Source organism: Cibotium barometz, chromosome 19 (genome assembly GCF_041138505.1).
Source record: "Cibotium barometz isolate CiBa-2024 chromosome 19, ASM4113850v1, whole genome shotgun sequence".
Classification (NCBI taxonomy): domain Eukaryota; kingdom Viridiplantae; phylum Streptophyta; class Polypodiopsida; order Cyatheales; family Cibotiaceae; genus Cibotium; species Cibotium barometz.
The window spans coordinates 49,095,869-49,108,179 of record NC_141064.1 but is presented as its reverse complement, the minus strand read 5'-3'; the positions used below and the strand labels follow the sequence as shown (position 1 = coordinate 49,108,179).

Sequence of the window (12,311 nt, the reverse complement as noted above, 5' to 3'; positions counted from 1 at the left end):
TCCTTGTGTGGTCATTAATAAATGTCACATAATACCTGCAGCCTCCCATAGTAGTAGACATGGTCTTCGTAGGACCCCATACATCTGAATGCACAACATCTAGTGCATTTCTGCTCACATTTTTGCTATGTGGAAATACATGCTTTGTTTGCTTTCCAAATTGGCATGCTTCACATATTCTCTGCATACCTTCAACTTTAAACTTTGGCATCCCTGTCACAATTCCTTTAGTCTGCATAGACTTCATTCTCTGCACATTCACATGTCCAATTCTATCTGGGTCTGCAACAATTCCTGAACCATTTGCAAACATCGCAGCACTCACTTCAGGCATGTTTACATTCAGTGTAAACATTCTGCCCACTCTATTGCCTTTTACAACCAACCTCCTGCACCACTTGTCTTCAACATAACAACCATCAGGATTAAACCGAACCTGCAAACCTTGCTTAATCATTCGGCCAACTGAAACCAGATTCTTTGTTATGTTTGAAACATGAAGTACATCTGCAAGGTACTTCACTTTGCCATCCTGCATAGACAATGGCACATCTCCAACATGGGCAATTGGATGAGCAGTGTCATCCCCTGTTTCCACAAAACCTGGTCTTTCAAGGTTTTTCATCTCCTTGAACCACTCCCCATGACTTTTCATGTGGTTCGAAGCACCTGAATCAACGTACCATACATCATCTTTATGTGCTGCTTCAACATTTTTAGACATGGCATTAACGACATGCTGCATAACAAACAACCTTTCATTATCCTCATTGTTACTGCTTGAGGATGCATAGTTGTTTTGTTGCAATTTCCCATTTCCTGCTCACCTTCTATGTAGTCCCAGTAACCCTTTCCCATCAGGAAATTTGTCAACCTGAACCTCCAAGCATGGAAGTTGTTCTTATCAAGCTTCTCAGCAACAATCTGTTTTATGCCATCATTTGACATCTTGCCAGACACACAAATTTACCAGAAATAGCACTCTGGTTTGTCATGCACAAACTGCTGTATTTTCTGCAGCGGTACTGTACTAAACTCAAATGTCACAACCAGTGACCTCAATGTGCATACATACACCCAATGGCAACTGTTGACCTCCTTGCAGCACACACAATGTCTGCACAACCAATCTGTCTTCTTGCAGTTCTTAAAACAGAGTTCTGCAAAGAATCGATGACTTACCCCCGCAGTGCTCGAAATCGCCTGCTTTTTGAAAAACGGAGGTTGTAACGTGCCCGAAACGCGTTTTCGCCCTGAAAATTTTTGTCCAATAGGACCTAATAGTTACCCTATTGCTATACTCCCGCGAACAAAGCTCCTCAATCATAGATCGTTTGCCGGTGCCTCCTGTAGAGCTCCCGACAAGGGTGTAGTCTCCAACACAAATATGGAAGAGTAGATGAATCTCTTACCCTCGTACCACTTCGTGTGCTTCTCTTGCTTTGCAGCTCAGCCCTTAGCATGAACCGGGCTCTGATACCATGAAAAGATGCAGGGGAGAAGAGAGCTTGAGCTCTTGCAAGCACACACACACTCACAAAAACCTAAAAGAGAACACACAAGGTGAGAGGCTGAAAATCTTCTTCTTCTTTTCACAACACTCAACACACCATATACAAAGATAAGAGTACACACCATATGAAAAGGTACTCAACCAAATACATCCTAGGGTTCTCTATAGTGTGAACCCAACTAAATGAGCTGGCGCTATAACTATGCCAGTCTCTAGAATGGCTGTCACACAGCCTGTCATCCCACTGGCCGCATATCACCCATGCCAGTGGTGTAAGTGTGGGGCCTATCCCCCAGGCGGGTCATCAGTGTCCACCGCCTCACTAGATGAGCTCGATATCTCAACATCCTTCGCGCCTCTTAAGACACTCTTTGGGACCCAAATTTGTCGTAATTTTCTCTCTGTCTGGATTGTACGTATAAGTAATGTACATTTGTTTTTAAGGTTATTATTGTCATGATTTGTGCATGGGCGTTGTGTTTTTTTTTGTGAGTTTGTTGAGGTTGTGGGACAACAGTGGCCATGTGTTGTAGAAGGTATCCATATGTTTATAGTTGGGGGACATTTTTGGGCTTCCAAAAGTCGTTTGGGTAGCCATTGTTGAGAGGCTTGGGCTTTGTGGTTGTTTAAGTGGTTGTCTCCATTTTTGTGGGTTGGGTTTTTGAAAGTTGGGCCGTTTAGTAGAATTAACCTCTGTGGTTAGAGGAACAAGTATATGAATTGACTTGGTTAGTACCTATTTTCTCTTATAATGGGTTGTAAGAGGTGTGGACCAAGGTACTGCAAGGAGGGAGTTTTCATCCAGCAAGTTGATTGTTTCATCTTCCATAAGAAGAACATGAATTTGTTGATTAGCAATTTTGAAAGTTGTTGTACTCACGTCCCAGTAAACGGTACATCAGTGATATCCCATCCAAATTTTGCCCTAATAGCACTAGAATCCCAAATCTAGATTTTCAATTATGAAAACTACGCGATTCAAAGGGGTTTATATTGAAAGATCCTTCACTAGGTACTACATTAAAGACCGTATGGGCTTCATCCATATGCACATGCTTGCTTAAGGAAGCCATGTAATGTCTTTTCAACATTGTCATGTCCTCTAGGATTCTTTCCCATTCTCGTGGCATTGGTTCGCTCAGAGTTTCCTGAGGGGGCTCACCAGGGATGCGAAGGAAAGGATTTAAGCGTTCCTGTGACATTCCTTTTTTAGAAGTTTCTTGGTTAGGAATGAGTTCCTAGAACCCATAATTTTTGCTAGAAAAGAAAAAGCGATCCGACTCACTAAAATCTCCCAAGGTTAGTCTTGGCCCTAGCGGAGCTTACTTGCTTGCGCTGCTTCCTGCCATAGCAGCATGTGAAACTTTGTCTGAAGTGCTTCTCAAAGAGTCAGCGATCGCCCTTCCACTTCTCAGGTGCATAGGTTAGTGCCTACCATGAGTCACAACTTAGATGGGCCTTTCGTTAACAAATGATGATTTTCTTTCTTGCCGATAGAAGGCAAAAATCAATCCTCATTAATTCCATTTTCAGCTATTTCTTTGGTGTTTCCTGTATCACTTATGTGATTTAAATGATTCTTTCAATATTTAAGTTGATTATTTTGCCCTTAAGTAAGCTTAGATATGATGAGTTGGATAAAATCATGCATGGATCTAAGTCCAGAGCTTACTTGGAGCTTACTTGGAGGTTCAATATCTCTTGATGTCTCATGGAAGTGTCCCAAATGTCGGATATATCTTGTCTCCCTGAAGCTACTTCTCCACCGGCTCTTTTGTGTATGTGGTTTGAGATTCTTGTTAAAGTAGCCTCCACAACTTTGATCGTGTTGCTTAGTCCTTTGGACCCGATCCTTATCAGTCCATAGCAGCTCCACCTTGCTCACCAAAAGATGAGACTTGCCTTGAATCTAATATCTTTACGAAGGAGAAGTAATGTTTGAGGGGGTTTGTATGCCCTCAAACTAAATTCTTTCCTTGCCAAAGATAATCGATTAGGGCACTTACTAGCACTTATCGCAGTGGTCGTTGTTGAGTGTGCTTGCCAAGAATGTGAGAAGCTCTTCCTCAAGCCCCATATTAGACACTCGGTTGGAGAGATTTGAGCTCCTATAGGCAACTTTTATTCTCTCTATAAAGCCTACAAAGTGATTAAAACCTCAAATATTCAAAAGTGATTAAAAGTGGGTTCGAGGCTTGGAATGACTCAACTTATGAATCTTAATCCCAAATCCAAGCTCGGATTTTGGATTAGAGCCCAATTTCTTGAGCTATTCATAGATTAAGTTCACTAATCACTCTTTATAGGGTGATTAGTAAATACTTAACCCAGAGTCCAATTACTTGAGCTATTTATAGATTAAGTTCACTAATCACTCTTTACAGGATGATTAGTAAATACTTAACCTAGAGTCCAATTACTTGAGCTATTCATAGAATAAGTTCACTAATCACTCTTTAGAGGGTGATTAGTAAATACTTAATCCAATGCAAAAATGCTTGACATGCATGCAATTCTAAATGCTTCTATTATACTTAAGTTATTATACTTAAGTTGTAGAGCAATTAAGTAGTATTGGATTAATTAGTTAATTTTTAAGCTAAACATCAAATTTTGGGTTTTGCAGCCTAAAACTTACTTTTGAAAAAATATAGCCCTTTGAAATGGGCCGACAATAGCAAAAACACTTTTTTTTTAATGGCAACAATTCAACATCATATTTAGTTAAGATACAAACCAACCTTAAGACACTCATACAACTACGGCTCCCACACGATTGTAGACAACAATAGACACATTTTTAGAACTGCGGGATTTTGAGCTAGGCACGTGCACAAAGAAAGGAAAAGGGCACAAGTTGAATTAGAATACCTTCATCTCAACTCAAAACCTGCCCTGGAAGAATAAATCCTTAAGTAGTATCCTTTAAAGGGCCAAGCAGCGAAACTAGCAGTCAAAACGGCACACTAACCTCCCTCACCCTTGTAGGTGGCACCCATTTTGATGGGCGATAGCTCCCCCACCATCGCCATGGCCACCCTTGCCGCCTCCGCCATGGTGGTACCCGTCTCGCCCTTGCTTCCATGATGATAACTGTCACGCCGCCATGCTTGTAGCCAAGGCGTAGCTGGCACAAAAGACCTTGAATTAATGGGGATGGCCACCCTTGTAACCACCATCGCCTTCGCCACCTCCGCGACCTTGACCGTTGTAAATGTCGGTGTAGATGTTTCCTCTCCCACCACCGTGCTTTCGCTACACTGTTATTCACACAGTGTAAAAGAAATAGAAGATAGTCAACAGCCAACCCCTGCAACGTGAGGTCGCTACACTGTTACTCATACAGTGTAAAAGAAATAGAAGGTTAATGCTAATAGCGCAAGAGAGAGCAACATAGAGAAGGAAGCGCTGAGACTGGGCTTGTGTCCCTGGCAGCAGCACCAGTGTTAAGCTGGCCTTAACTCACTCTACTGAGAACACGACCCCTTTGAAGGCTTAACAAAAGAGAGAGTGTAGAGCTCGCTTATAGGTCGGTGAGGATGATGCAACTCTAGTCCGTCTTGAGGTTCCTCGGGAGACTCTCCAACCCCTTGAGCAGAGGCCAATCTTCCCTTCCTCCCAACATTCGTCACCAACACAGTTTATGCAGCATCTCTTGGATGGCCCCTCTCATAGCTTGGTAGCTATGGTGATGCAAATGGATAACCTACAAGCACACCCTTACACACTCTCGCTCTCACACACTAGTAAAAGATAAGATAGTAAAGGCGCACAAGAGCTCTCGCTTTTGCACAAGAAATCGTCCATTTTTCTTCATATCTTTGTTATTTATACAAAACCCTTAAAAAATGGTCGGGCACCCAAACTTAAAGGGCCGAGCACCCAAACTTGGGACTTGGGATTCAGTGGCAACAGCAAGGCGCCAATGGAAATATGGACTTGGGAGGAGAGGAAGGCGGTGAGTCTTGCTATGTTTCATAGGGTATGTCCATTATCACTCATATAGCTACCATCGAATGTGCATAGGCCCTTTCGAGTGTGGAGCTCTTCTAGATTTTGGAGGCAATGGCTTCAAAGCTTTTGTCCGCTTTGCCTATTCCCTATTCTGAGGCTCCTTGTGTTGTGGAATGGAGTGGTTCTTTTCCTTGAGTAAAGTGAAATGGACATCTACATTGAGCGAAAATGGCTTCCACTCTGATAGTGGGAACCACTAGAGGTTCACTGTTAATTGCTCTTGGCATGCTCTTACCAATTCCTCATACTTCTAGCCTGCTTTTCTTCTCAATTGGGTTGGAATATTCTACCAACTTTTTAGGCAAGTTGTTGGGGTCTATGACTAGTTCTTCTTGGTTCATGGCAAGCCTAGGATTCAATTCCTCCTTGGAAGAGAATGAAAAGATGTTACTTTGAGCCTGCTTTTCTCCTCAATTGGGTTGGAATATTCTACCAACTTTTTAGGCAAGCCGATGGGGTCTATGATCAATTCTTCTTGGTTCATGGCAAGCTGAGGATTCAATTCCTCCTCGGAAGAGAATGAAAAGACGTTAATTCTAGCCTGCTTTGGAATATTCTACCAACTTTTTAGGCAAGTTGTTGGGCTCTATGACCAGCTCTTCTTGGTTCATGGAAAGATGAGGATTCAATTCCTCCTCGGAAAAGAATGAAAAGACGTTGGAAGCTATATCCTCACTTGAACCCTCATGAACTATCACGTTGTCTTCCCCTTGTCCTATCTTCTTGAACCTTTATCTATTAGTTCTAGGGGTGACTCTAGCATATTCATTCAATTCCTCCTCGGAAAAGAATGAAAAGACGTTGGAAGCTATATCCTCACTTGAACCCTCCTGAACTATCACGTTGTCTTCCCCTTGTCCTATCTTCTTGAACCTTTATCTATTAGTTCTAGGGGTGACTCTAGCATGTTCTGAGACTTCATCGGTTAGTAGAACTCGGGCTGTGGTCTCTACGCCTTATGAGTATGGGGAGCTAAAGCTTCTCGAGCTTCATGAGCGCCGGCTCTCCACCTATTTTGCATTCTAGTCACATCATTGAGTGGTACCATTTGTAACAACCCATTTATGGCTTAGCAAGTTAATGCTCATCGGCTTGTTTGGGTGGATCTGGGGTAGATGCTCTGAATGGGCCATCCTTGCACATGTGATCAATGCCGCAACCTATGCAAAGAGGTGTTAGTGGCTATGGGTTGGTTGGTGGGGTTGCCATAGCCTTCTTAATGGGACACTTTGCCACCCAAAGAGGTCCCTTGCAGTGATAGCGCTGTAGCAGCATGTGAGATCCTATGGCATTTATGTCTCTTCCTCTATTAGATTACATAGACCAGGTAGATATTGTCACCATCTTGAACGTAGTGAGCAAGGATTTGGGCCTCTAAGCCGCTAGAGGTTCTAATTTTCCTTGCGTGCCCATTGTGTTGTCTTAGTGTGAAAAGAGAGCGGCCCAATACCTTGACCTAAAACTAGAGGGCAATTCGTGACCGTCGATGTGGTCGGACGGCTAAGATTGGTTTAAGAGAACCCTACTCAAACCAGTTTCGACAGAAGCATAGATCCTTTTGAGAAGCTAGGGTTTTGGGCGCAGGCATTTGTAGAGAGGTAGGCAAGTTTTGCCTTACGGTGGAGTGTTGATTTTCATCGCACGAGACTCTTTGTGCTTACGTATTGTTCTCTGCACACTCCTTCAGATCCGGCGCCATGTATACTGCTCGAAGGAAAATCCACAAGGAGAAAGGCCTTGAGCCGGACGATTTCGAAGAGTCCGTTGCGCAGGTCTGTGTCTCTACCTAAACCCTAACGCTGCTCAATTAAGCTTGTAGTCGAAGAAGTGTTTTCTTTTAATCACGGAAAACGCAAGTGGCGTAAGCCAAATCTGTCTTTACCGAGGGAAATACTACTAGCGAAATGGATTAGGTTACTTGATGGCTGCTAACGTGACTCTAATCACGTGGTAGTGCTACTTATTTCTTTGCGTTTATTTGGCTTTTATGCCAGAGTCGCTTTTAGTATCGGCCGTTGCCCTCTTTTGACAGGTTCTCATGGTTAAGCGAATTGTTAAATTTTAGACTTTCCCTGCCAATGTGAACCCCAAGTGTCTGCTAAAGCCACTTTGTGCCTTACATACGCCATTGGATCTGCTCTTTTATGGAGCTCCAGCCTTTCGAGTTACTGTTTTGTGCTTTGTCAAGCCATGTCAATTGATTTTTATGGCTTTAACAGAATTTATATTCTAGGCTCTTTTTGATCTGGAGAACACCAATCAAGAGCTGAGAAGTGATCTAAGGGACTTGTTCATCAATTCTGCCAAGTAAGTGTCGCACAGAACCTATGCATTATGTCAATGTTCTTTGTGAATCTTCATCCGGCCCTTTTGGCCGTTGTCACATTGAGAGTGAGTTGACAGTGATGCGGTGGCACTGCAACATCATGACTGCCCAATTAGAGCCATGCTATTTAGATGACTTGTGGCATGTGGCATGTACACGTGCTGCCATTTATTCCCTGCAGTAATCTTGTATCAAAATGTGATGCAATTTGGCATTTAATGTTGCAGGCAGGTTGATGTATCAGGCAGCAGGAAGGCTGTTATCATCCATGTGCCATATAGACTTCGCAAAGCATTTAGGAAGATCCATGCCCGGCTCGTCCGTGAGCTGGAGAAGAAGTTCAGTGGGAAGGTCAGTGGTTTCTGTCACAACCTGTGTGTCTTCGGGAGAACTATTTTACATTGTAAGGTCATAATTATACCAATTCCGCTCAAGTGTGTTGATGCCGGTAGCAAAAGTCTTGAGACTTGTTGTTCCAGACAGTGTGCTGATTGTATAGAAATAGATCAATTCCTACCTCGCTAATTTGGTTGTTCATATGTGTAAGTGCTGGACAAGTTTGTCCTCTCTAAAGCAGGTACAAAGTGAAGGATTACATATGCTGTGTTTCGTTTTCAGGATGTTATCATGATTGCCACCAGACGCATCTTGAGGCCCCCCAAGAAGGGAACTGCGACCGCTCGTCCTCGGAATCGCACACTGACAGCAGTTCATGATGCTATTCTGGAAGATCTGGTTTACCCAGCCGAGATCGTGGGGAAACGAGTGCGTTTTCGTCTGGATGGCTCAAGGATCATGAAGGTATGTTTATTCAGCTGTAGGTGCCATAGATGGACATGTTTATTCAGCTGTAGGTGCCATAGATGGACATGTTTGTATTTGTATTTCAACTCTCATGCCTGGGCAGGTTTACTTGGACCCAAAGGAGAGGAACAGCACTGAATACAAGCTGGAGACATTCAGTGGGGTGTACAAGAAGCTTACTGGAAAAGAAGTAGTGTTTGAGTACCCAGTGCAAGAAGCTGCCTGAGAACATGAAGTGATGGTGTTGTGACCTAATGACTTGAGTTTTGAAGTGCAGTGGTTTTGTAGATTTGAAGGGGCTATGAGTATCCCAGTGAACTGTTTTAACCTTTAATTTGTTGAGCTGAAATCAAAAGTTTTGATCTTAACATTCATCTCTGTCAAGCGAAAGGTTACTTTAGAACAAGGAAATCCGTGCATGGTTAAGGGTTTTGTAGTAGGAATTGCACTTTTGAAGTAATTTAAGTGCCATTTCTTGTTCAGAAGTACTGAGGATTGAGTATGCTATACTGATCAGTGTCTCTTGTGTAGGTGTGAAGCCAGCTGCATTTAGTTATTGTTTTGCATTGATAATATCACATGATGAAAAAGGTTTGCCTTACCTTTACTAAACTAATTCACTCTATTATTACTGAAGAAATTCTGCCTTTTAGGGTCAGATGACAGGAGAGGGATGTCGTACTTCCTCAGTTCATGAGGTTGGTCTGGTGGGGTTGGTTCAATTGTCCTGTCGTAAGATTCGGAAATGAGCCTATTTTCTTGGATGTCCTAAGTGCCAGTAGCCGAGTCCTCAAATGCCTCATTCTCTAGAGGTGCAGGTGCACCACTAGTACTAGCCTCTCGAGAAGATCGTGTAGTGCGAGCCGGAGCCATGATCTCCTTATAGAGGATAGAATAGATGTCTCTCTCCTCTTGAGGAATGTCAGGAATCTCCTTGCACTTCATGAAATCAATCATATCTGGATTCATTCGGCGAGGCTCAATGGGATGACCCTTTTGTTCTAGCAATCGGAATTGCAATGACACAAGACAAGCCTCTCCAATTGTGCTTTGGATAGTCTATTTTTCTTTTTCACTGGCCTTCCTAGCCTTTAGGCTATCATAGATTTCTTATGGCACACGCTTACATGACCTGATGCCAAAACCCTTTGTTTGTTATAAATGTGCCTTTAGCTTGATGACTTTGCCATGGTGCTTATCAGCACAAAAGTTGCATTTTCACTTTTCGGAGCCCGAGCCACCATATCTAGACTCGAAGGTGACATTGTTCCAAAGAGAATCATCTGTTCGAGGCATCCTACAAGGCGGGGATAAATGCAGATTGTTGGCCTTGCAAGTGCGACATAGAACATAAACTAATCTCATTATATGATTCATGATTTTAATTGTCATCTTGGCCAACAATAGAGCAAGGGGAAGAGAAGGTAGATAGCCTTAGAAGTTAGGCCTCAATAGAGCAAGGGTGGACCGTGGAAGATATGCCATAAATATTGATGGAAGAGAAAAAAGTGTGCTGCTCTGTGAATTGTGCAGAGAACCAACATAAAGTAAAACATGACATTACCCCTTTGGAAGACCTCCACAAGGCCCAAGGACACCAAGGAGCAGGCGGGCTGACACAAGCGATGGCAGGCTGGCACACAAATCGGCGAAAATGTATAGGCGGCCGCCACTGGGAAACGCGAACGAAAGTGCGCCGTACGAAACGATGAAAAAAACAATGCATGATGAAAAAAACCCGTTTCGTATAGGACGTAACGTTTCGTACGTTTCGAACCTGGACGAAATGCGTTTCTATGCAATTGTGGCCCTGTGGTGGAAGGAGGACCTTTGAAGTTGGCCGATTGCATTTGGACATGTGCTACTGGTTGTTTGTGTTGCCTTAGGTCCACGACCTTCCAGATGAGCTGGCCGACACCCTGTTGTTGCTGCTACTGACCGACTGGTGGTGATGGCTGGTCGTGGGGTTTAGGCCTTGTCGGCTGCCCTACAGCAGGCCGACTGCTGTAGGGGGGCCATATAAAATGGCCCCCAGTCCCTTGTCACATTGTATCATTCCGGGATTCTTCCTTGTGTATATAGAGCAGAGTTACATGCCTCTATCTCTCTCTCTTGTGCTGTTATTTTTTGCATTGCGTTTTGCTCTTGTGTTCCCAGATTTGGTCATCATCTCTCGTGCGCATCTTGACATGGTATCAAAGCCTAGGCTCTAGATAGTTCTTGGGATTTGTGTGGATTGGTGGACTGTCCGGGACTGTTTGGGAAGAGGAGAAGCAAGAGGACGGCGGGCTGATTTGTTGGACAGCCACTTGCAAGTGTATGTTCTTCTTTGTTCCCACCAACCCATCCTTCCTTTTCCAGAGTACATCCCCGCAATGGCAGATCTGTTAGAGATGGTTGAGAGGCATGTGAAGATCCCTACACTCCCCACGTCCTCGGTGGACCGTCAGTTGGATGGGAATAACTACGGCATATGGAAGGTTATGATGGAATCTGTTCTGGAGTCTTACGACCTCGTTGATTTCGTCGTTGTTGGGATTCCACAGCCGGAAGTAGAGGAAGGGGAGTTATCGTTGATCCGAAAGGACTGGGAGGCATAGACACAGGCACGGATATGGGATCGTGTCAACGCCAGGTTTTTATCTTCCTCAACTGCACACCGTAGGTAATCAATCATGTAAAGCATATGACGTTGGTCAGAGGTTTATGGCAGCATTTGGCCTCTATACAACAGGGTATCGCCCATGAAGAGGATTTCCTTGGAAGTACAGATGCGGGTTATGAACCTTGCGAAGTCGTTAATGATGTGGGAGCATATTAACAAGCTGTAGGCCTTTCAGTAAGAAGTTCTTCAGGTTGGGAAGGAGATATCGTCAGAGGACATGGCCATAGTGTTGTTGTCGCATTTGCTCTCTCAGTACTCAGCATTGTACTTGTCTTTGATTACCAATGGCAGGCTCAGCACCATCACGTGGGAGGAGCTTGTGCCCATGGTCTTGGACCAGGAGGAACGATTCACGAACCCTCCTCAGGGTGGAGGTTGTGAGGCCTTAACTGGTCAACGATCGAAAGGATGAAACACGGGCAAAGGGAAGGCTTCAACGGAGAAGTCTTTTGAGAAGAAGTCTGCTATTGATCGGGAGAAACTAAAGGCTGAGAGGACCTGTAATGATTGTGGCAAGAAAGGCCACTATTGGAGGCAGTGTCCCAAGCGAAAGACCGAGAAGAGTGAAGATTTCTCGGCAGCAATCACGAAGACTCTGGCTTTTGTGCACGTGGAGATGATGGACACCGATGTTTCATTTTCTTTAGACAGGGAGGAGATTGGAGGATTCTCCGCAGCGGATACTCGGGAGTGGATTCTAGACAGCGGTGCTTCTAGGCACATGACTTCTTCCCGTTCAGATTTACAGGATCTGTGGAGGTATTCTGGTCACATTCTTATTAGGGATACATCCACTATCCTAGTTCACAGTGAGGGCAGGATGGAGATAGTTCTCGATGGCACAGGGGAAAGCATTTCTCCCAGGTGTATGTTGTATGTTCCGTCACTTGGTTTTCATCTGTTATCAGGGCATCAGGTTTGCAAGACTGGCGTACGGGTGGAGTTTGATGAGCATTTTGTTGCTCTCCGGGACAAAGCAACAGGCGAGG

General features: G+C 44.0%; 1 protein-coding gene across 2 annotated transcripts; it reads left to right on the top strand.

Annotated features, from left to right (window-relative positions):
* Positions 1-7,019: 7,019 nt before the first annotated feature.
* On the top strand, positions 7,020-9,029 carry LOC147628702 (small ribosomal subunit protein eS7-like). 2 transcript variants are annotated; one of them, XM_086813930.1, is made up of 6 exons: positions 7,020-7,125; positions 7,215-7,299; positions 7,761-7,834; positions 8,081-8,204; positions 8,472-8,654; positions 8,761-9,029. In XM_086813930.1, the coding sequence occupies exons 2-6, from the start codon at positions 7,225-7,227 to the stop codon at positions 8,881-8,883; spliced, it is 579 nt and encodes a 192-aa protein (XP_086670056.1). In that variant the 5' UTR covers positions 7,020-7,125; positions 7,215-7,224; the 3' UTR covers positions 8,884-9,029. The 2 variants fall into 2 exon arrangements, with proteins under 2 accessions (XP_086670056.1, XP_086670057.1); XM_086813931.1 differs by having other exon boundaries at positions 8,472-8,674; positions 8,708-9,029.
* The last annotated feature ends 3,282 nt before the right edge of the window (positions 9,030-12,311 follow it).

Bases quoted from the DNA above. Each gene is read 5' to 3' on its own strand.
- LOC147628702 (XM_086813930.1), top strand. From the start codon at position 7,225: ATGTATACTGCTCGAAGGAAAATCCACAAGGAGAAAGGCCTTGAGCCG. The intron at 7,835-8,080 runs GTAAGTGTCGCA...TTAATGTTGCAG, and splicing joins TTGTTCATCAATTCTGCCAA to GCAGGTTGATGTATCAGGCA. The intron at 8,205-8,471 runs GTCAGTGGTTTC...TTTCGTTTTCAG, and splicing joins AGAAGAAGTTCAGTGGGAAG to GATGTTATCATGATTGCCAC.